Source organism: Marmota marmota, unplaced genomic scaffold (genome assembly GCF_001458135.2).
Source record: "Marmota marmota marmota unplaced genomic scaffold, marMar, whole genome shotgun sequence".
Lineage (NCBI taxonomy): Eukaryota > Metazoa > Chordata > Mammalia > Rodentia > Sciuridae > Marmota > Marmota marmota.
The window spans coordinates 10,754,587-10,775,566 of record NW_025999990.1 but is presented as its reverse complement, the minus strand read 5'-3'; the positions used below and the strand labels follow the sequence as shown (position 1 = coordinate 10,775,566).

General features: G+C 34.6%; 1 protein-coding gene across 4 annotated transcripts in view; it reads left to right on the top strand.

Annotated features, from left to right (window-relative positions):
* Malt1 (MALT1 paracaspase) overlaps nt 1-20,980 on the top strand; it is a 48,839-nt gene that overhangs the window by 1,788 nt on the left and 26,071 nt on the right. For 2 of the 4 annotated variants that reach the window (XM_048806151.1, XM_015482184.2), the window contains exons 2-7: nt 8,527-8,648; nt 12,504-12,663; nt 13,269-13,447; nt 14,980-15,076; nt 15,802-15,834; nt 18,448-18,474. In XM_048806151.1, the coding sequence (XP_048662108.1) occupies nt 8,527-8,648; nt 12,504-12,663; nt 13,269-13,447; nt 14,980-15,076; nt 15,802-15,834; nt 18,448-18,474 (618 nt within the window). The remainder of the gene's footprint in view (nt 1-8,526; nt 8,649-12,503; nt 12,664-13,268; nt 13,448-14,979; nt 15,077-15,801; nt 15,835-18,447; nt 18,475-20,980) is intronic. The other 2 variants (XM_048806150.1, XM_048806152.1) reach the window with 2 other exon arrangements.

Here is a 20,980-nt window from a genome sequence, read left to right as displayed (position 1 = left end):
TAGATGGTAAAATAAGCCACCAGTAAATGCTTCCTTTGAGATATGCACAGTTTTAAATGTTTGGCTTTTGTTTCCCACTGCCTCTTCATATCAAGTGTTGCAGGCTAGGAATAACTAGCTGCTAATACAGATGCCCCAGTATGTAACTCTGTCCATCACCAATCAGTAAACTTCTTAAGATACTATTTATTAATTTTTATATGCCCAATGCCTCAAATAGTGAGTACGCAGTAGTTGTGAGGATCAAAATCCACCAGATTAGGGCACTAGGTTCTCATACTTTATAGAACAATAAGGCCTCTGAAAACTTAAGAAACTTCTCTTGGAATTTAATAACACTTTTGAATCTCATTTCTCTTTTTCAATCATTCTGACCATTGGTTATCAATTCTACAAAATGAGTGGAGTGTTCTGTCTGTCAGAAGAGCAGGAGTGACATGTAATAATGATGTGTTGAATTGTTTCTAGACAGTGACAGGGGCCAAACACATCTCTTAAATTTGTGGTGCAGTCACTGACCTTGAAATCTATGGTTCCCAATTAAAGTTTTCTGTATGTGAAACCAGGCTTCACTGAAATTGAGTCATAAATTTATTGATATGTAATGATCTGCCTGAATTTTTTAAATAATATTTTATATTTTGACTTTTGACAAGCCAGCAACTGGTAAAGTGCCTCCCTAGTAAACATCAGTAATCTTCCTTTTAAAAATCCAGTTTTGCTCTTTGTGCTTTTCTCCAAATAATAAGAGCACTCTCCTGTCAGTGTGCCCTGTTCAGGTTGTTCTGATATGTGGCAAACAGGTTTTTACAAGATCATTCCATAGGGCTCTTTTGTAGGAAATAGGAAAACAGTTTTTATATTACCATTTGTATGCTGTTTCTGTGAAGGTTTTGTTGTATTAACCACAAGGTATCAATAAAATTGGTTGTTACTTGAATATTATTTATTTATTTAAAAGGAAATATTTTGGGGATTTAATAAAGCTTAGTAATTTTAGGAAGCAGTAAACTACTGTTAGTTTAATATCTATAGCTCCCCAATAATCTAAAATTTACACTATAGGTATTAGAATAAAGAAATGTAAGATTTATAAAGAAGAATTTTAATATCAAGGCTATCAAAAATAAAAACTATTATAATTTTTTTTCTTTTTTTTTATTGGTTGTTCAAAACATTACAAAGCTCATGACATATCATCTTTCATACATTTGATTTAAGTGAGTTATGAACTCCCATTTTTACCCCAATTACAAATTGCAGAATCACATCAGTTACACATTCACATTTTTACATAATGCCATATTAGTGATTGTTGTATTCTGCTGCCTTTCCTATCCCCTACTATCCCCCCTCCCCTCCCCTCCCCTCTTCCCTCTCTACCTAATCTGTTGTTGTTCAGTTCTCTCCCTTGTTTTTTTTCCCCCCTTTCCCCTCACAACCTCTTACATGTGATTTCATATAACGTTGAGGGTTTCCTTTTGTTTCTATGCAATTTCCCTTCTCTCTCCCTTTCCCTCCCACCACTCGCCTCTGTTTAATGTTAATCTTTTCCTCGTGCTCTTCCTCCCTGCTCAGTTCTTAGTTGCTCTCCTTAAATCAAAGAAGCCATTTGGCATTTGAAAAACTATTATAATTATATTAAGAATGCAAGCTCTGAGGTTGGGTTTGTGGCTCAGTGGTAGATTGCCGCTGCGGCAGTAGAGTGCCTGCCTAGCATGTGTCAGGCACTGGGTTTGATTCTCAGCACCTCATTTAAATGAATGAATAAAATAAAGGTCCATCAACATCAAAAATATTTTTTAAAAGAGAAGATTGCAAGCTCTGATAGAATCACCTCAATTTGTGACTTTGCTCATTCATTAAGTAAACCTTTACTGTATTCCAATACTTTGCTATCTCAGATGTCAAGTATTGTGAATTCAGAGCTGAATTAAATAATAGTTTCTACCTATTGAAGGTCATAGTTTAGTAGGGGAGGCAAACATCATAGCCAGGACAACTGTAAAAATAAGTATATGTAAAGTAAGTTTATCTAATCTCTAGCTTTCCTTTTCAGTGTACTATATTCTTGAATCTTAGTAAAAACTAAGAAATATTCTAATGTTTTCTCTGTATTTTGTAGTTAATATCATTTCACAGGATGATATTAGTCCTTATTCCACAGAAAGTCTAATGATTTTTCTCTGATAGGGGTCAGATGATTTTTCTCTGATGTTAGGGGCTCTGATAGGGTTCTGGTTAGGGTTAATAATATGAATTCTGTCAAAGATGCTGTGAGCCTTAGAACAGGTCTTTGCAAGTCCAAATGCAAGGAGGAGGGGAAATTCTAGGTATATTCTGACAGAAGGAACTTTAGTTTGCTATATTCCATTCCAATTGTTATGAAACAATAATGTGAAATAACCCTGAGAGATAACTGTAGTATTTGATATGTCTTTTAAGAAACTGGCCAAATTTCCTTTATATATTTGGTAGCCCAGAAGTAGCTAAAGTTGTGAATGTTCCTCCATCTCTAACTGAATAATCCCTGTGATTTGGAGCCAGCTTCAGTGGTCGTTTAATGTAAAGTCTTAGGTGAGTGTGAACTCATCCTGAAATTCTTGCTGTCTTTAGGCTCTGGCACCTAATACATTTTCTGAAGTCCAGACTAAAGTTCCTCCCTTCTGCTTTCTCTCTCACTGCACTTTTCCACAGCAGGTAGTTGTCCAGCTTCCTCTCAGTCTTGCTTGAACTGTATGTTGGAGAAATTATTTTGTGTTTTTGTGTGGCTGGTATCCATTCCTGGTTTCCAGCACTCATAGTGTTTCTCTATTTTTATTCCTTTGGGAATTGGACAAGGAGGTAATCAAATGTGCTAAAATTGTTTTTAACCAGAGATCTTATTTCAGATCTTTATTGTATTTAAGGGTCAAAGACTCTGATCCCAAAGCAACAATAGTGGCATATATAGTCTTGGAAGATGTAGATAAATTTAGATATGCAATTCAAGATATTTTTGCTGCTTTTATTCTAAGTGAAAACATTTTGAGCACAGACTTATAAGCTCGATCAGTTATATTTATGTAGATCATGAAATGATTACCTAAGGAAGTAAGATACTTACCTGCAATTGGTAGAACAGGGGCTGGAAATGTGAGGACATTTAAAGATAATTAACATTGTATATGTGGGTTTCATTAGGATGAATTCTAAGTTTCTTACCCTGTTTTTGTGATATTGCTGTTTTTATTTCATTCTTCATATAAAAGATGCTTCATTGAGGGTACCTATCAGATAACTATGAAACAGCACATGATTTCAGGAGCATCTTTTCCATTTGCCCCCACCCCTTTCTTTGATTTCATATCACTTTTATTCTTGAATTCTTTGTAGCATACTCATTATATTTTATATCAATTTTATTGTCAAATGATCTCTAAGATAAGTGCAGAGACTACTGAACAGTATTCTTTAGTGTCCAAAATACCTGAACTTCAATTTTATCTTCATACCTCAGTGAAGTGTGAACATTTAATCTTAACCAGCAAATACTTATGTGGAAAATGAGACTTCTGGAAGTTATAATTTGGCCAGAGTCACAGTTAGTTATGGACAAAGGTAAGATTAAAAACTAGGTCTGCTGAATCAAGTACCATTTTCAAAATGCTAGAAAATTCTAGGTCATTTGAGAAACTTAGTTATGGATTATTACCTCAGGTGCCTCTTTGACCCATGGATTTCAATTTTTTTTTCTTATTACCAAGTTTAAAAGTGTTTAAATGCTATTTCTTATTTATAAGGATCTTTGCTTGTTTCATGGATCCAGAAAATTGGCAATTATTCCTGAAAAAGAAAATAACAACAAGTGAAAAAAGACAGAGATAGCATTGATGGGAATAAGATTAAAAAATAGAGATGGAAAGGGAGTATTAAGTGAGGTCTGAAAGAATGTGTTTCTGGGTGTGGAGTGTTCAGTCTTGGGCCCTGCAGCACAACAAGGGATGGATGGGGGAGACTAGATTTAGCCTCATAGAAGCAAATTGACATGTAAGAAGGACACTCGTGGGCATGCACTGGTTGTATAAAAGGGGAGATGTTATCTTACAGGAAGAGGAGGGGTGTTTATTCTGGAATGCTGTAGGGTACATTGATAGTTTGCTGTGATAGCTTAGAAATTTTTAGAGTAACTTTGAGAAAACATTTTAGTTGGAAGCTGATGGTTTTTTGGGGGTTTTTTTTGTTTTGTTTTTTTTTTTTTTTGGTTCATGGCCTCTGAAAGTTAGATGTATTTAAACACATTCAATAGATCTGTTTCTGGAAAGGGTGTTTGTAAATTACATCAATATTTACATGAATTGTGAAAATAACTTAAAGTGAACCTATGATGAATCCTTTTTTCAAACCAAGAATCGTCCTAATTTACCTTTTTTGTAATTCTAGCAATATTTTAAACTTTGTTTTATTGCTTAATATAATATGTGTGTGTGTCTATGTGTGTGTGTGTATGTTTGTAAAGCACAATCCTTAGTTCCATCATATCTAGTCACATTCTCCCAGGCTTACAGGAAATCAAGTAACTTCTCTTGACTTCTTTGCAGATGTTATCTGAAAATATGCTTGTTTGCCAGGAAACTGTGCATTCATCATTTAAAATAGAACTTTCAGTTGTGTACCTTGCTACATCCTACATAGCATGGTGCCAGATTCTTTCCTTACCTTTGTTCAGCACCTTCTGACTAGTTGGCGCTGCACAGGGGTGGTTAAGGGTTGACCATGGTTCCCTGTCATACAAGGCATCGTGGGAGGAAGGAAATGTGTGTGGTTTAAATGGGAGGTGTTGCAATTTCTTTGCTTTACTACTCACTGGGGGCAGTTTCCAAATCTCATTTTGCCTATAAATTCTCAGTCTTTGAAGCAATAAGTGATAGGGTTTATTTATTTATATATATACACACACATACATATATGTATACATATATCTGTATGTGTATATACATAACAACAAAATATATGTATTTGTTGTTAAAGACTAGACTGTACTAAAATTTTTGGTATAGGGCCAGTTTACAAACTGAATTGAAATCTTCTTTAGAAATCATTTAGTTTTGTGTCCCACACAAAGGAAAGATGCCTTTAGAACATCTATGCCATGTGATTCTCTTCCAGTAAAGTCATTCATTCCATTATAAGACTCTCTAGGAAGAAAGCCTTTTAATTTCTGTAGTTATTGTCTCTTGTCTTTTTATATAATTACAGAGAATAAGTGCCATGGTAAATTTGTAAGCAGAATTATGGTACAGAGTTGCTTTGCCTGACACTGTCTTCAGTAAGAAAGGCTTATTGGGGCAAAGATAAGATTACTGTGAAGAATACATTGACAATCACTGGAAAAAGTACAGATTCACATCCTGGTTCTGCCTTTTTTTACAAGGAAAAAAGAGATAATTTGTGTGATCTTCTGTAAATTACTTCTTTTTATTGCAACATAGATATAATTCATATCTACATTTTATAGTTATTTTGGAGGGTAATGATAAAAATGCTGGTGCATATTAAACAGCCAGTAAATTACTGCTACAATAATTTTTATTATTCTGCACATTCACTTAACAACTGCATGTTGAACCCCACTGTACCACTATGTTTGACAGGTGCTGCACTACTCTAGGTGTGGAGTAAACTGGTGATTAAGACAAACATGGTCCTTGCTCTCACAGAGTTTTTATTTTAATAGGTTAGATAGGCAGCAAGAAAGGGTATTTCAGGTAATAGGGAACTTGGGGTGGAAAGGTAGCTAATTTAGAGATGTTTCCCAGAGAAGCTGCTAACATTTTAGTAAGAGACCTGAATGATTGAGAAAAGCTCATGTGGGGCTTTGTGAACTGTGGTAAGGAGTTGGAATTTTATTCCAAATATAGTGGAAGGGCACTCGAGGGTTTTAATTACAGGAGTGATTTTGAATTAATTTATGTTTTAGTAGATATTTGGACTGTTGGTTGGAAGTAAGGAAATAAGTGAACAGGCTTATTATCACTCCATAGCTAACAGCAGCTTGGATTAAGATTGAGGCACTTGAGCCAGGTGTGGTGGACACACCTTTAATCCTAGTGGTTTTCGAGGCTGAGGTAGGAGGAGGTACTTTTTTTGCCAGCTTTAGCAACTTATCAAGGTCCTAAGCAACTCAGCAAGACCCTGTCTCTAAATAAAATAGAAAAAAGGGCTGGGGATGTGGCTCAGAGGTTAAGAGCCCCTAGGTTCAACCCCTGGTACAAAAAAAAAAAAAAGATTGAGGTACTGAAAGATGGTGAGACATGGAAAAGCTTAATGGACAGGGCTTGCATACAGATTGCAAGTGCAGAATGACGAATGAGGAGGCGGCATTCAAGGATGACTGCTCCAAGTTTTAATCCTGAGTAACTGGTCAGATGATGGTAGGCTGCAACCTTTCCCGTTGGAAACCTGCAGGAACTGGCGGGACAGTCTGATTGTGTCTGGAGGTACTGAGGCCATCCATATTTAAAGCCAGTTTAATCAAAGCTATATTTTTCAGATTTATTTTTTTCCTTTTCATCATTGTTGCAACTGTCTCCCCTTCTTATCATACCTAAACCTGGAAAATCAGAATATCTACATTTTAAAGTTGTGCTGTTAGACTTCCCAAGTAGATAATGATAAATGTGGAGTCATTAAAATATAGTTTTGTTGGGGCTGGGAACATGGCTCAAGTGGTAGCACGCTCGCCTGGCATGCGTGTGGCCCGGGTTCGATCCTCAGCACCACAAAGATGTTGTGTCCACCGAAAGCTGAAAAATATATATTAAAAAATAAATAAATAAATAAATAAAACTTTCCCACCAATATGTGTCACAGATTTCAGAAAAATTCTGAACTTCATTCATCCTCAATATAAATGATTAATGAAACTGAAGTCTCTTCCCTGTCAAGAGCTTTAATTTTTTTGTTTTTTTGAGAAATTGTACTAATTTGCTAAAGACTGTCTAGGATTTCTCCAGATCATCAGTTGTACTAGGTATGCAATAAATATTTACTCAAGTTTTGTTTTTATTTGGTATCTTTCTGGTATGGTTTCACATTTTACTTTTAAGCAGTTTTTTTTATAAAAGCTTAGTACCTCTGATATATTAAGATTGCTATTATTTCTAATCTCTCCTCATTACTTGTAATCTTGTTTTGTTACTTTGGATTAGTGGGTTGTAGAGGAAAAAAAAACAGTTTTGAGATCACATTCAGGATAAGTGAGAAAACAAGTAGGATCAGGAAGTTTTAATGATCTTTTCTTCTTCCTGAAAATAAGTTAACCAAGTTTTATGGATTATAATCTTGGCAAATATAAAACTTCCTAACTTTGTAATGTCAGTTATCTATTGCTGCAAATAGATTACCCCAAAGCTTAGGTTTCATATCAGTGCTAAGTCATAATATGATCATTTCATGACATTTTTATGCTATCATCTTACTTAATCTGTTTTGTTCTACTAAATAGAATGCCACAGACTGGGAAATTACTTTCCCCCTTTTTTTTTCTTAACCCAGGATTGAACCCAGGGATGCTTAATCACTGAGCCACATCCCCTGCATTTTTTATTTTTTATTTTGAGACAAATTCTCACTAAGTTGCTTAGGGCCTTGTTGAGTTGCTGAGACTGACCTCAAACTAGTGATCCTCCTACCTCAGCCTCCTGAACACTGGGATTACAGGCATGTGCCACCACACCCAGCCAGACTGGGTAATTTCTAAAGAACAAAGTTTACTTTTCCATTTCTAGAGGCTGAAAGTTTAAGATCAAGGCATGGATATGTGATGAGAGCCTTCTTGCTTTAGCTTCACATGACACAAGGTAGAATGGCAAGCATGGCTATTGTGTCTTTACATAGCAGAAAAGCAAGAGAGTGAACTCACTCCTGAGAGCTCTTTTTATAGTGTAGTAATCCATTGGTGAGGATGGAGCCCACATGATCTAAACCCCTCCCACTGGCCCTCCTCCCAACACTGTTGTCTGGAGGACTATTTCCACCACACGAATTTTAGGTGACACATTGAGACCCCACAGCAGACATTTAAATTTAATTCCTATTTTACTAATAGTGTACCTAACTCAGTTGAAATCCCAGCCATGTGAGCATTTTGGACCAGGTATTTGCATGAACAGTCCCTGAGAACTACAGTATACTGTTGCCTGGCAAGCGTCTGCTGTGAAGCGCATCCTGATTTCAGAAGTATTAGAATGTAGGGAAAACATGTCTAAGAATTGAAGAAATGTAATTCTCCTCCAGTCATGTGGAAGTAGATTAAATCAATGTCTTTTGCAGGTAAGTTTCTTTCCTCAAGATTCTACAAAGCCTACAGCTCACAACCTCATAAACTAATGTAGAAGCAAGTTACTTTTGTTTGAATAAACACATTTATGACAAAGATTAATATACAGGTTATTTTCAAAATATTTCCTTTTTGGGTTTCAGACATATACAAGGAGAACCCATCTTTTGTGACTTTATTTACACAACTTTTTTTTTTTTCTTAAGGATTAAAGATCACTGTAAACCCAGAATCAAAGGCAGTCTTGGCTGGACAGTTTGTGAAACTGTGTTGCCGGGCAACTGGACATCCTTTTGTACAATACCAATGGTTCAAAATGAATAAAGAGGTAATTTTTTTAAGTGTTTTAATTTCTTCAAGAAGAGAAAAAGATTGAAAATTAATTAATATTTTTGTCCTAACTGCAATTTTAGGAATTTGGCTAAGAGTCTGATAGATATTGTTAATATTATTAATGAAGTATTCAAAAATCTTTATTATGGTAACATAATTCCAAAATTGCCAAAACAGTGTAAACAATAATGAAATCAGTTTTCCACTATAAAAATTGTGGGAAATAGGGATTACTCAGGGCAACAGTGTTAGCAAATAGGAACCATCACTGGTACATTTTAACATATCTTCCAATTTCTTTACAACAGATTATATTTCAACCACAATTCTTAGCTAAAAGTCTTTGAAGGCTAGATGAAAAGCTAATGCAATGTTATTATTTGAAGAATTCTACAGAACTATGTTATTTTAGAAGATATAGACCTTCTTTTTTTGCTGGGAATTGAACCCAGGTCTTTGCACATGCTGGGCAAGCACTCTGTCACTGAGCCATACCCCTGGTCCTATCCATTCTTAAGTAAAATTAAGGTTCACAGAGTGGGGCATTTATTCCACTTGTAGAAGGATTAGATGCCTGCACCTCTCAATAAGTAATTTAAAATCACATATTAGAATTATCTTGAAAAATTTTGAGCCACCCTGCCATTAGGGATTTCTGTCTAGTTGTCCCATGTATATCCACTTTTGTGGGCTTTTCTGTTTCACTCACTCTCCTTCACCCACTTTTCTCCAACATTACACCTTGAAACTCCATGCATTTTCTTTTCAACCTGTTCGTCACAGTAAATTCAACATCCTTAAACTTGATGCCAAGGCTCCATTTGCAAATCTGTAACCAAGTAAAAGAGCCATGAGATTATGATCTTTGCTTACATGGAATCACCTTAAACCATAGAAAAAGTTTGTGGTTTTATATCATTTTTTTTTATTTCCATCCCTTCATAGGTAAAGTAGAGCAACTATGGAATGTAGTAAAAAGATTACATGTAGGTTTTGGAGCTAGACAGGTCTGTGTTGGAACCCTGACTACTGTTATTCACCACATGAACTCCTACCATCAGGAGTTATAAAATTAAATATGTGCCTTGGCTGTTGGAACATAGTAGTGAAAGGTATTTTTACCATTTTTTTTTCTATTGCAAAGTTGCTTTTATTTGAATAAACACCTTTTGCAAAATAAGTAATAGAAAAACCCTACTGCATTAAACCTACATTTTTTAGGTTTTTCCTGATTGGAGAAAGGTGTAAATGTAGTGGTTGTGGAGTACATCTTAGATATGAAGAGCTAAAGTGGATTTTAGAAAAGACTTTTTTGTGTGTCCTGTTGGGATGAAACCGAGGACCTCATAGGTGCTAAGCAAATGCTCTACCGCTGAGCTACATCCTCAGCCCTGTAGTGGATTTGAAAATTCTAACAAGTCAAGTTTTACCAGACCACTCTTATGTTCCTCGGTCTATTTTAGGAGATATCCACTTAAGTATTTGTGGAGCACCTGTTTTGTGCCAGGTCACATTCGAAGGCATGACAATGGAGCAGTGAAATGCAAGGTCCCTGCCCATTTCAGGGGGAGGGGATGGTAAGCAAATGTGATCATTTCTTTGAGTTCAGAGCTAGGAGAAAATAAGCATGTGGTAAGAAAATAAGCATAAAGTGAGAAGCCACAAAAGGTTTTAAGCAAGATAAGTAGTATGGGAGGATTTATGTTTTTAACACAAAAACATTTGAAGGAAACAGAGAACATCAAGAAGACCAGGTATCTACTGACTGTGCTGGAAAAGAAATAATCCTAGTATGGGTTGGGTGAAGCAGTAGAGATGGATCCCAGGGTATTTCAGCTTGTATTTTGGATAGAGTTGGTCAGCTGATAGCTAGGATGTGGAACATGAGGAAGAAGGAAGAAAGGTAGAGGATGGTGACTAGGTTTTTCCACTTGAGCATCTGGGACATATTTATGCTGAGGTGTTGAGAAGACTGCAATGGATTTAGGGAGAAACATCAAGAATTTGACTTTAGACATGTTAAATTTGAAATGTCTATTATACATCCAAGTGAATCAGCTAGGCAGTTTGGATATCTGGTGAGATAGATAACATTGAGAGTTCAGTATTAAAGATGAACCAGTAAAGAAACCAGGAAAAATAAAAAATAAAGTATTTCACGAAGAAAGGGTGGTCAGCTTCTTCAGTACTTCCTGGAGGAGGCATGTGGAGTCAAGGCAGGTTTGTTTTTTGACTTAAGGTAGAAGGTACTAGAGTGTGTTTGGGAGAGTGATAGAGTAAATGGGAGAAATAGATGCATTGCAGGAGCAAAATCAGAGGGGATGGGATTTTTGGAAAAGAAAAGTGTTTGCTCTGCCTTCAGTGATGGGAACCTGCAAATAGCAAGAGAAGGAGGTTATTCATATATATGCAGGAATCTACAAAGAAGTTACTTGCTAACTGGTTAAATACCTAAGTTGCATAGAAACTTCTGTGGAAAATAACAAAGAATTTCTAGAAGAATAAGGGGAGTAGGAAAGTTTGTGATAATCTTTGAGTGGTGCTGAGTCTTTTCCTGTTCTTCATAGCCATGAAACTGGAGAGGGGATTTATAGTAAGTTTACTCTGGTCACCTTCCAAGGAGCAGAAGTTACCCTAGGAGGGAATTTATAGCAGCCTCATTTCCCAGAATTTTCTTCTTTTGGTCAGAAAAGGGACATATGAGAAAACTTTTTTCTGCTTCTGTTTAATCCCAGATGTCTTTCATTTAATACAATCTTCACACCAACTCTTAAGGTGCCAAGTGGGTCTTCACAGGTCTTTAGCCCAAGCAGTCTTTGTTAGAAAGATGCATCTTCCATCTGAACAGGAAGGAAGAGGGGAGTTATAAATAGGCATGGGCACTGATAGGTGGGTTTGTGATTCAGTGGCAGCAAGAGGAAAGAATTTCTCTCTGTATTCAATGCCTGAGAGAAGTAGGATTGCAAGAGATTTGAAAGTTTACTGAATCATCTAATGGGAAAGCAGGCTTAGCAGGGTAACATAAAAGGATTGTCAGGCCATGCTAAGTACAGCCTCTCATCCCAGTAGTTCCATTTTCAGTGAAATGCTCTTGCTCTTGTACTGAGAGTTGAGTTGGTTGGAGTATGGAAAGGAAGAGTTGCAGTCTCCTTGAAATAACCTTGCAAGGGGCTGCTGTAACATAATGAGGCAGCACTTGAGGAAGCCCCTTGGCAGTGTGCCCAAGTTGGGTGGAGTTGATGAATTGCTGGGAGCAGCAAAGGTGAAAGAAACCTTAATACACTGACAGAGCCCAGGCAGAAGAACTCAGGAGACCCTGGATGGCCATCCCTCCCATCACTTACATGCTTTCCATAACCCTTTTCTGCCCAGCTGGATATGGTTTGTTAAAGAAGATTATCCTCTTACAGAATTTTGTAGATGAGGTGAAATAATGTGTCCATGTATTCACAGCTCATTTGGTCTGAACTGAAAGTTATAGCCAGGTCTAATTGTGTTTTCTCCACACCACAGTGATGTTTATCATGTTATGTGCTACTTAACTTACAAAGGGTGCATTTGCAAATCCTTTCAGTACTGAACATTTGAACTGTTTTTATAGCAGAGCAGCTTTTCTATTAGTTTCAAGAAGATATTGGAGGACATCTCACTCCTTTTAATGATTTTTTTAAAAAGGCTCTTGATTTCTATTAACTCAAGTCCTAAATAACTCCAAATGCTATTATTTGTTTTTTTTTAATATTTCAGAACTTGGAGGGGGAAAATTACCAAATTTATATCATGAATTATGTCATATATTTTAAGATGCCTTTTTGATGAATATACACTTATATTCCCTATTCCTTCACAGATTCCATATGGAAATGCATCAGAACTTATTTTTAACACTGTGCATGTAAAAGATGCAGGCTTTTATGTCTGTCGTGTTAATAATAATTTTACCTTTGAATTCAGCCAGTGGTCACAGCTGGATGTTTGTGATGTGACAGAAGTAACAGAAAGCTTCCGGAGTAAGTGACAAAAGAAGTTTAATATTGATTGATGAATTGCCTTAACTCTTTTTACTTTAAAAGAACTTCAAAGTGTCAAAATAGTAACAAAAGCTCACATACATACTTTGTCTAATACATTGTCACTAGTCACTAAGATTTGACCCCATGTGGTTTAAATCATCTTTCGCGTGTGTGTGTGTGTGTGTGTGTGTATGTGTGTGTGTGTGTGTTCGTGCATATGCACACTTGCATGCTCACGCCATCTTCTAAGATAACACAGAATCTTCTTAGTCTGGTCCCTGTTGCTGAGCTCCTCTACTCTGCAGTTTCCATTACCTATTATTCTGCCTTCATGCACAGCATCTCCATCTCAAGCTTATTTTCTCCCCATTACCTGCCTGTTAACTTTGCTTAATTCAGAATTTTCTAAACTTACTTGTCATAGCACTTGCTTATCCTCAGAACAGCTCTTAATGTTTCTGGTAATACTACAGTTTTGAGAAACTTAATTTGGCAAATGTTTTTAAAGATTGTAAAAACTGAATAGTGAGCTTGGACTTTTTAATTATAGGAAAAATGTGTTTTTTATTTTTAACCTAGAGATTTTTTTCTTTTAATTTAAGGAAGTCCGGATAGCTTGTCTGAATCCAGGTTGCAAATTTGTGTTGAACCAAAGTCCCAAAAGCTAATGCTAGGCAGCACATTGGTTTTACAGTGTGTTGCTATTGGAAGCCCTATTCCTCACTACCAGTGGTTCAAAAATGAATCACCATTACCACATGAGACAAAAAAGCTATACATGGTAGGTAGTTGATTTGGGGGGGTTGGGGAAATAAATGGTAGAATTAAAATGAAAAGTGAACACTAAAACTCATATTCTTCAAGGTGCTTGAATGTTTTCAATATTTTTATTTCAAGTCCCTTTTGATTTAAAATTAATTGGTTCTGCTGACTTTATTTCATTTCATAATGAGGGCTGTATCTATGTTAACCAAAAATTATATAATCATTACCAACAATGTTTATAATGCTCAAATACAACATCTTGGTTTTGACCTTATTTCAACATATTCTAAGGAGACTTGATAAAGTAAGTATATTTTAGAACTGAGTAAGAAAGTAAATTGTGGTTGACAGTTTTGCAACATAAAAATTCATATTTTACAAGGCTATTTTGAAATCATTTTAAGAGGTACATTTTTATAAATGTACAAATTTATATAATTTACTCTTTACTATTATATTTTAGAACTGGAAGAGATCTTAGGGGTAACATATTATTTCATTACCCTTATTTTATAGATAAATAAAAGGATATCATGAAAGTTAAGTTTAATTAATTGATAAAAGTTACATAAATAATTATAACCCACTGTACTATATAACCCAGGGCAAGATTCTCCCTGTAATAGGAAATAGAAGCTATTACCAAAAATGTATGTAGAATAAATTAAAAAAAGGGATGATAAGAATAAATTTTCCTTACCAAATATTAAAACTTTACATACAGTACTAAAATGTATTTAACTTAAATAAGATAACTTTCTCAAATAAAGCTTTATTTTGCTAATGAATAATTTTTTAGCTAATTGATATCATAAGCCAAATTAAGACTTACATAGGACATTTATGTATATAATAATATTGCAGTTACAAAACTATGTAAAATTATGTACCTTGGTTATTATGACATATAATGACTTGAGGTTCAGTTTTACTCTAATGAACTTTTAATACTTGCACATTCTAACATTACATCGTAAAATCAAGGATTTCCTCCTAATGTTAGTATAAGAAGGTAAAATATAAAGTGTTGACAAATGTGGTTATAAATTTAGTATCTGATATTTAATCCTGCACTTGGGGAAAACCAATATGTAAGTAAATTATTATTTTAATAATTATTCCTAAATTGCTAACCTCTGAGAGGTAAATAACTACATGTAAATAGAAAGAATAGCCAATTAAAAATGGTATCGGTGTAAGTTCCATAAATATATTCTAATGGAAATGAATGTAACAGTACATTAAAATATTTATTTTCTGTTTTGAAAAAATAAAAAAATAAAAATAAATTAAATTAATTGGTTCTTAAATTAGAATTTAATCCTGGCATCTGTATAAAATTCCAAATAGTATTATGCCAAACTCACCATATTGAAATCATATTATTTCCTTGCTACTATTTAGCCTAGTAAATGGAAATAATCTAAGAACGTTTAAAGCCTTCTGAAATGTTTTAGAAATTTTTTTTAGTACAAGATGACTTTTCTCCAAGCCAATTTAAACTAAAACTTTAAGGTGAAATGTGTATGTGTTCTAATATTGATACAGGTGCCCTATGTGGATTTAGAACATCAAGGAACCTACTGGTGTCATGTTTATAATGATCGAGACAGTCAGGATAGCAAGAAGGTAGATGTCATCATAGGTAAGCTGTATTACTCATATAATATAAGCTATATAAACTGAAACATTTATGCAAAAGAAATTCTACATTTTAACCCCATACTATTTAACAGTGTGTTTGATGTCAGGAGTTATATTGTTTATATAGAATTTGAGAGAATGCACACTAAATTCATATCTAGAGTCACATACAAAAAGCAAAGTGAATCCAAACAAAAGCCATTTAGGTAATTTTAATTTTCTTGAAATGTTTTAGTTTATTTTAAACATTCATGGCAAAAAAAACATATTCTTTAAAGCTTTACGTACAAAAAAAACTTGATTTGATAGAAAAAGATTTTTTTAAATACTTACTTTTTAGTTCTAGGTGTAAGGTCTTTATTTTACTTTATGTGTTACTGAGGATCAAACCCAATGCCTCACGCATGCTAGGCAAGCGCTCTACCTCTTAGTCACAACCCCAGCCCAGAAAAAGATTTTTAATAAAACATTTTAAAAAGTAAACATCACAGACTCATAAAGGAAAACATAATTATTTCTCAACAATCCCCACTATGAACAGCATAATTGGGGAGTTTATGCTATTGAAGCTTACTATGTATGTGATCCTGTTGTTAGTAGTAGATGATGGTGATGCATGGGTTGGTGTGCCCACATGTTTTTGTGCTATTTATCTCTTTGCTTGATGGCTGCCCTTCATAAGATCATGAATTATAATGTATTCAAATTTGTTTTCTCTGAAACAAGGAAGAACAGATGAGGCAGTGGAGTGCACTGAAGGTAGTGTAATTCTTTGGTTCAAGACCAAGGCTCTTGCATGCTGGTTGCTCTGGGGACTGGTGAAGTGCTCTAGCTTACTGAGTGCAGTGATGGAAAAAATACTAGCTCTAAGAAATTATTTTGATTGAAGAATAATGTATGTTAGTCATTGAAGTTTTATGAATTGCCACAGATGCTATTAAACCGAAATTCTGAAATTATTAGTCTTAAGTTGATTTTCTGTTGTATATAACAAAGCTCCTGCATAACTTGTTTTAAATAATGAACATTTGTGATTAATCCTTAATGTTGATTTTTATCATACAAAAATTTATATAATATGTAGCTATATTGTCATGAATATTTGTTTAGATTACTTTATCTGTTAGCCTTTATAAGATGCCCCCCAAATGCAAATGCAGTTACTATGAAAGTTTCAGAACAGGAGATTTGTTGTTTATTACATGTTTTAATCAAATAGTAAATATTCTGAAAATAATACAAGAATTTTTTAAGCTACAAATCTATAGATTATAGTCACCTGTACCATAATGTGTAAAAAATGGAAAATCTACTTCAACACAAACTTCTAATATATTTTAATTAACCAAACATTGTACTTAAATTGTAATGAGTAAAGAGTAAATATTAAAACTTAGATACCTTCCCTTAGTGTGCTGTCACATTGATTTTTAAAATTATGTCTGTGGATAGCAAAGTATTTTTTCACTTGCTGCCTCTTCAGACTACTACATAATCTTGGGTTCTACTTGGATAAAGTAAGAAAATAATGTTAAATCATGTTTTCTGGTTTTCTTGTCTTTCATATCTCCTGTCTTTCATATCATATCACTTTAAAATACTGTAACTATTGTTTTTATCCTGGTACATGGTAATAAATAAGAATTTTCTCACATAAGGGAGTTCTAATCCATGATATGTTAACCCTAGGTGAGAGAGCCATGTGAAGATTTACTCATCAAACATCTCTCTAACTCCTTTTTGCCTAATTGCATATTTTCTTTTAAACATCCTAATATTGGATACCTGACCACTGTGAAAATAAATAAAAAGAGAGCACTGTCATTTGGCTTCATGGTGATGCATGTGATTATTACCCTGCCATGCTGCTTCTATACCTGCACAATTTCTCAAGTAATTTTTTTCAGTGGCAAAAAAATACAAAAATTTGTTTTTTTCAGACAGCTCTACTCAGAACACGTAGAGATGAAAGTCTAATGGTGAAGTTGCTCCAAAAATTTCAGAATGAAAAGTTAGATCCAATTTTTCCTAAAGAGCCTATAAAGATATTTTATAGTTGGTGAATTGATACATATTGTGAACAGTATCCCATGTTATATCTTTTTTTAACCTACAAAATATAATGTCCTCTATTTCATTTTGTGTATTTTGTTAAAATGTTTGATTAGGACAAGGGACAGAGGTTGAATAGGTGAAGTCTAGGGGTTTGGGTGGCATGGAATCTGTCCTATGTTAAAACTGCAGCAGTAATGCACATGTACAGATTTTAAACAATCACTTAGGAGGCCAGAGGAAGGGTCCCCCACAATGGAATGCAGAATATGCCCAAAGCACCTAACTGTATGACAAACGTGTGAAACAGCCTTGCTAAGAATGTACTGACATAACTACTGGAAATGAATGTAGTCTAAAACTGAAGGCAGAAGAAATTTTCCACACCCCATGCACTGCTTCATACCACTCTTAGATTGATTTATGCCACATATAATAATAAAATTTCTGCATAACACTTTATGAATAGTATAACATTTGCAATGTATTGTTAATGTTAGTTTTTACCTTCATAAAATTTTTTGAAGAATTTTAGAAATAGTGGCTATATTGACATGGACATTTGCTTGGAATATTTTAACTGTTCTTGAGCCATGGTAAGATGACCCAGAGTGGGTACAGGCTAATTCTAAAACCACTCTACTTCTCTGAAGCATAATCACTTTTTGAGAAACCATGAGTAACCAGGAGGAAAACGTCAGGTAAAGCCCAGTAAAAGGACATTCTACAAAATACCTGACCAATTTCTCCTCAAGACTGTCAAATTCATTAGAAATAAGGAATGTCTGAGCAATTGTTTCCTAAATAGAGTCCTAGAACAAAAATTAATATAAAATGGCTCATTAGTCATGACAGATACACCATACTAACCTAAGATGATTAAAAAGGGGGGAGGGGACTAAGTCAGTGAGTACAGGAACCCTCTTCACTATCTTTCAGTAGTTTTGTAAATTTTATAATGTTCTAAAATTAAAGTTTTGTTAGTTTCAAGAAGTTTACAGTTGCCACAAATAGACCTCTTATGAGTTCCCCCCCCCCATAATTGGCCAGAATATCTAAAACTTTGAACAAATTGTGAGTGAATTTATTTAAATTTTCAGTATTTAATGAAAGCAACAGTAGCTTAATAGTCCTAAATGATGTCCACAACAGCATTCTTTCCTATGCAGTATTTGCATGGCTTCTTCATTTAGTTTGAAAAGTTCTAAACTAATAAAACATTATGACATAATTTAAGAACCCAAAAACTACTTCTCTAGTCTGTTTGTGTGAAATTGGCAGATTATTTAAAGTAATGTATTTTCCCTTATTCTGTTTCAGATGAACTAAATGATTTTGGGCATCCTGGTGAGTAGTACAAACATAAAATGTTTTAGTTTAAATTTTTTTAAATATTTTTTTTAATTGTACACAATACCTTTATTTTGTTTATTTATTTTTATGTTGTGCTGAGGATCAAACCCAGGGCCTTGCACATGCTAGGTGAGCGCTCTACCGCTGACCCACAACCCCAGCCCCTAGTTTTAAATTTTTAAGTGATTGAATACAGTAAAAACACCATAGATAATTCTTGGTACAGTAATAATAGTAATTTTTTTGTTGAAAGAATATAATTTAGAGGTGAAATTACTTACATGAAGTTGAATTTCATGCAAGTGAAACAAAAATAATGGTAGAAAACTAAGTATTTGAGGCAGTATAAAATACTATTGTATTTTTTATAATTGTGCATTATTCCTTATATCATAAACAAGAGTTAATGGGTAATATGATGATCTTTAATTTGGTAAAAGCGAAGTAGGTTTGAAAGAGTGATAGTGGCTGGAGTGCAACTCAGTGCAACTCATGGCTAGCATGCTTGAAGCCCTACGTTTGATTCACAACACTGCAAAAAAAAGTGACAGGCTACATTTCCGAACAGGTCATACTTTAGCCCATGTTCTCCATTCTGGAGGCAAAGAATGTATCTGAAGTAGCTGGGTAGGTCACCTTCACCTGAGGTGAGATGTGTGTGAATGGGGAAAGCTGGCACTATGCAGGTAGGCTTCTCAGTGACCATTAAGAGACTGACAGATGGCAGGAATATGCAGGCTGTATTAAGAATCTAGGCTGATTTTAATCAGAACAGATTTCTGAACAAGATAAAGGAAGACTTTAACTAGGATAAAAGGTCTATCAAAATGTAAAGCAGAGGATGTCAGTATAGCTTATGAGCATTCTAAAAGGTGCAGATAGATTTGTGAGACTGTGAATAGATTTGAAAGTAAAAGCATGCAGCAATAATTAAGAAGGGAATTATATAATCTAATGTCTATAGAAAGTCATTATTTCTCATTATTTTAACACACATAACTAGTTTGTGTGTTTTTTGTTTGGAGTTTTTGTTTGTTTGGTTTTTGGTTTTGGCAATGTGAGGAATCAAACCCAGGGCCTTGTGCATGCCATGCAAGCACTCTACCACTGAGCTATACCCAAGCTCCTATTTGCTATTTGCTATTAATTAAATGAAGTATTTAATTAATAGTTTAAACTATTTAATTAATAGTTTTCTATTTCATTAATAAAGATCTATCATTCTAAATGCTGTTTGAGCTGTGCTAATTGCCTATTGGCAACCTAGATAAAGCAAAAAAATAAAAAATAAAAAATAACACCATTACCAAAATATATCAGTTTCCTTGCTGTGATATCCTCGAATTCATGTGAAGCCTGAGACTTGCTTCAAACATTCAGAACTGAATACAGTTGAGAACCATCAGATGTTGTTTCACTTGGTCTACATTGAATCCTTATTCCTAAATTTATTATTTCTTGCCCTTTCATGAACATTGTGAAGTTATTTCATAAAACCTTCTGCTTACATCCATTACTAAACTTCTAAAATTTTCCTGCCCCTCTTCTTCCTTAACTCCCCAAGATTCATAGAGACAAAAAATTTGAGTTTAAAAAGAGGGACACATGGCTGGCCAGTAGCACATGCCTGTAATCACCATGGCTCAGGAAGCTGAGGCAGAAGGATTGCGAGTTCAAAGCCAGCCTCAACAAGTTAGTGAGGCCCTAAGCAACTCAGCAAGACCCTATTTCTAAATAAAATATTATAAGGATTGGGAATGAGGCTTAGTGGTTAAGCACTCCTGGTTTCAATCCCTGGTACAAAAAAAAAAAAAAAAAAAAGTGACGTGGGCAAAGTTTGTGTTTGTAATAGGCTCCTGTAGCATTTATTTTACTAAATGTGTGAATAGTTACCCTCCCTACAGAATTGGACATACAATGGATTGAACTGCATCTTTCCCTCCCTCTCTTCCTGGTGGCTTTCAAGGATGAGAGGGATTTCATTCTATGTAGAATAAAGGTAAGAGTGTAGGATCAAGAATGAGACTCCTTCAGTCAAAATCTAGATTTGCTACTACCAGCTTGACAGCTTTGGGCAAGTGACTGAGTTGAACCTCTTTCTTTATCTGTATGATGGAGTTGATGATAACACATACTTCATGGGGTAAAGTGAGGTCTAATTAAATCTGTTGTGTAGAGAGCAGTTATAACAGTGCCAACCAAAGCATCAGTGTTACTGCTGGTACTTATTCTTAACACCACTCCCATTTTCAGATTGTTATTGCTAGTAAAGTATTAAGGATTATTACCCCAGTTTTGTCATTCAGTTATCAAAGGAACTCCCCTACCTTGATTCCAATTCCATTCATCCTTATATAGTTTTATTAAAAATCTGGACTTCTTAAAGGGAAGATCAGTAGTGTAGAAGATTTTAGAGGCAGAATGGAGGGATGGGAAATGGAAGGGTAATACAGAATGAATTCTTTTTTTTTTTTTTTTTTTTTTTTTTTTTTTTTTTTTT